Source organism: Meleagris gallopavo, chromosome 13, assembly GCF_000146605.3.
Source record: "Meleagris gallopavo isolate NT-WF06-2002-E0010 breed Aviagen turkey brand Nicholas breeding stock chromosome 13, Turkey_5.1, whole genome shotgun sequence".
NCBI lineage: Eukaryota > Metazoa > Chordata > Aves > Galliformes > Phasianidae > Meleagris > Meleagris gallopavo.
This window is the reverse complement of record NC_015023.2, coordinates 10,648,257-10,648,993: the sequence shown is the minus strand read 5'-3', so window position 1 is coordinate 10,648,993 and position 737 is coordinate 10,648,257. Positions and strand designations below refer to the sequence as shown.

The following is a 737-nucleotide window of genomic DNA, read 5'->3' as shown; positions in this document are numbered from 1 at the left end:
AAAAAAAAAAGATGTAGAGAAGATTAACAGATGAACTTTGATTCCTATATAAAGATTATTTTTATACTTTTGGTGTTTTTTTTGCAAAGGAAAATTGCTTGTAATATTTGTACAGTTGTTGAGTGAATAAACGAACCCTTTCCAGAGGCTGTGCTGCTCCCAGGGACGGGATGGGCTGGGGCAGAATGGATGGGAATGGGACAAGATTGGGATGGATGGAATGGGATGAGATGGAGACGGATGGGACAGAGTGGCACTGGACTGGACAAGATGGGGCAAGGTGGGATAGGATGGATGGGAATGAATAGGATGAGGTGAGATAGAGATGGATGGGATGGGACAGGGCGGGATGGGATGGGACTAGATGGGATGGACAGGGTGGGATGGGATGGGACTAGATGGGATGGACAGGGCGGGATGGATGGGGTGGAACTAGATGGGATGGGACAGGGCGGGATGGATGGGATGGGAATAGATAGGATGGGACAGAGCGGGATGGATGGGATGGGAATTGATGGGATGGGACAGGGCAGGAAGGATGGAATGGGAATAGATGGGATGGGTGGGACAGGGTGGAGCGGATGGATGGAATAGGAAGAGATGGGGCGGGATGGGACGGGACGGGATGGAGCCGCCCCACCTGCGTCAGCTCAGGTGAGGAGGACGGCCGTGCCCGCCCCTCTCCGGCCCCACTCGGGACTCCTTCCCCGGCGGCCTCTCGGCCCGGCCCTCCCAGG

The 737-nt window shown here is 54.7% G+C and overlaps 1 protein-coding gene across 1 annotated transcript in view; it reads left to right on the top strand.

Annotated features, from left to right (window-relative positions):
• Positions 1-610: 610 nt before the first annotated feature.
• The window catches only part of E2F4 (E2F transcription factor 4), an 11,497-nt gene continuing 11,370 nt past the window's right edge, over positions 611-737 (top strand). Inside the window, exon 1 of the mRNA XM_010718029.1 lies at positions 611-654. Coding sequence (XP_010716331.1) covers positions 611-654 — 44 coding nt within the window. The remainder of the gene's footprint in view (positions 655-737) is intronic.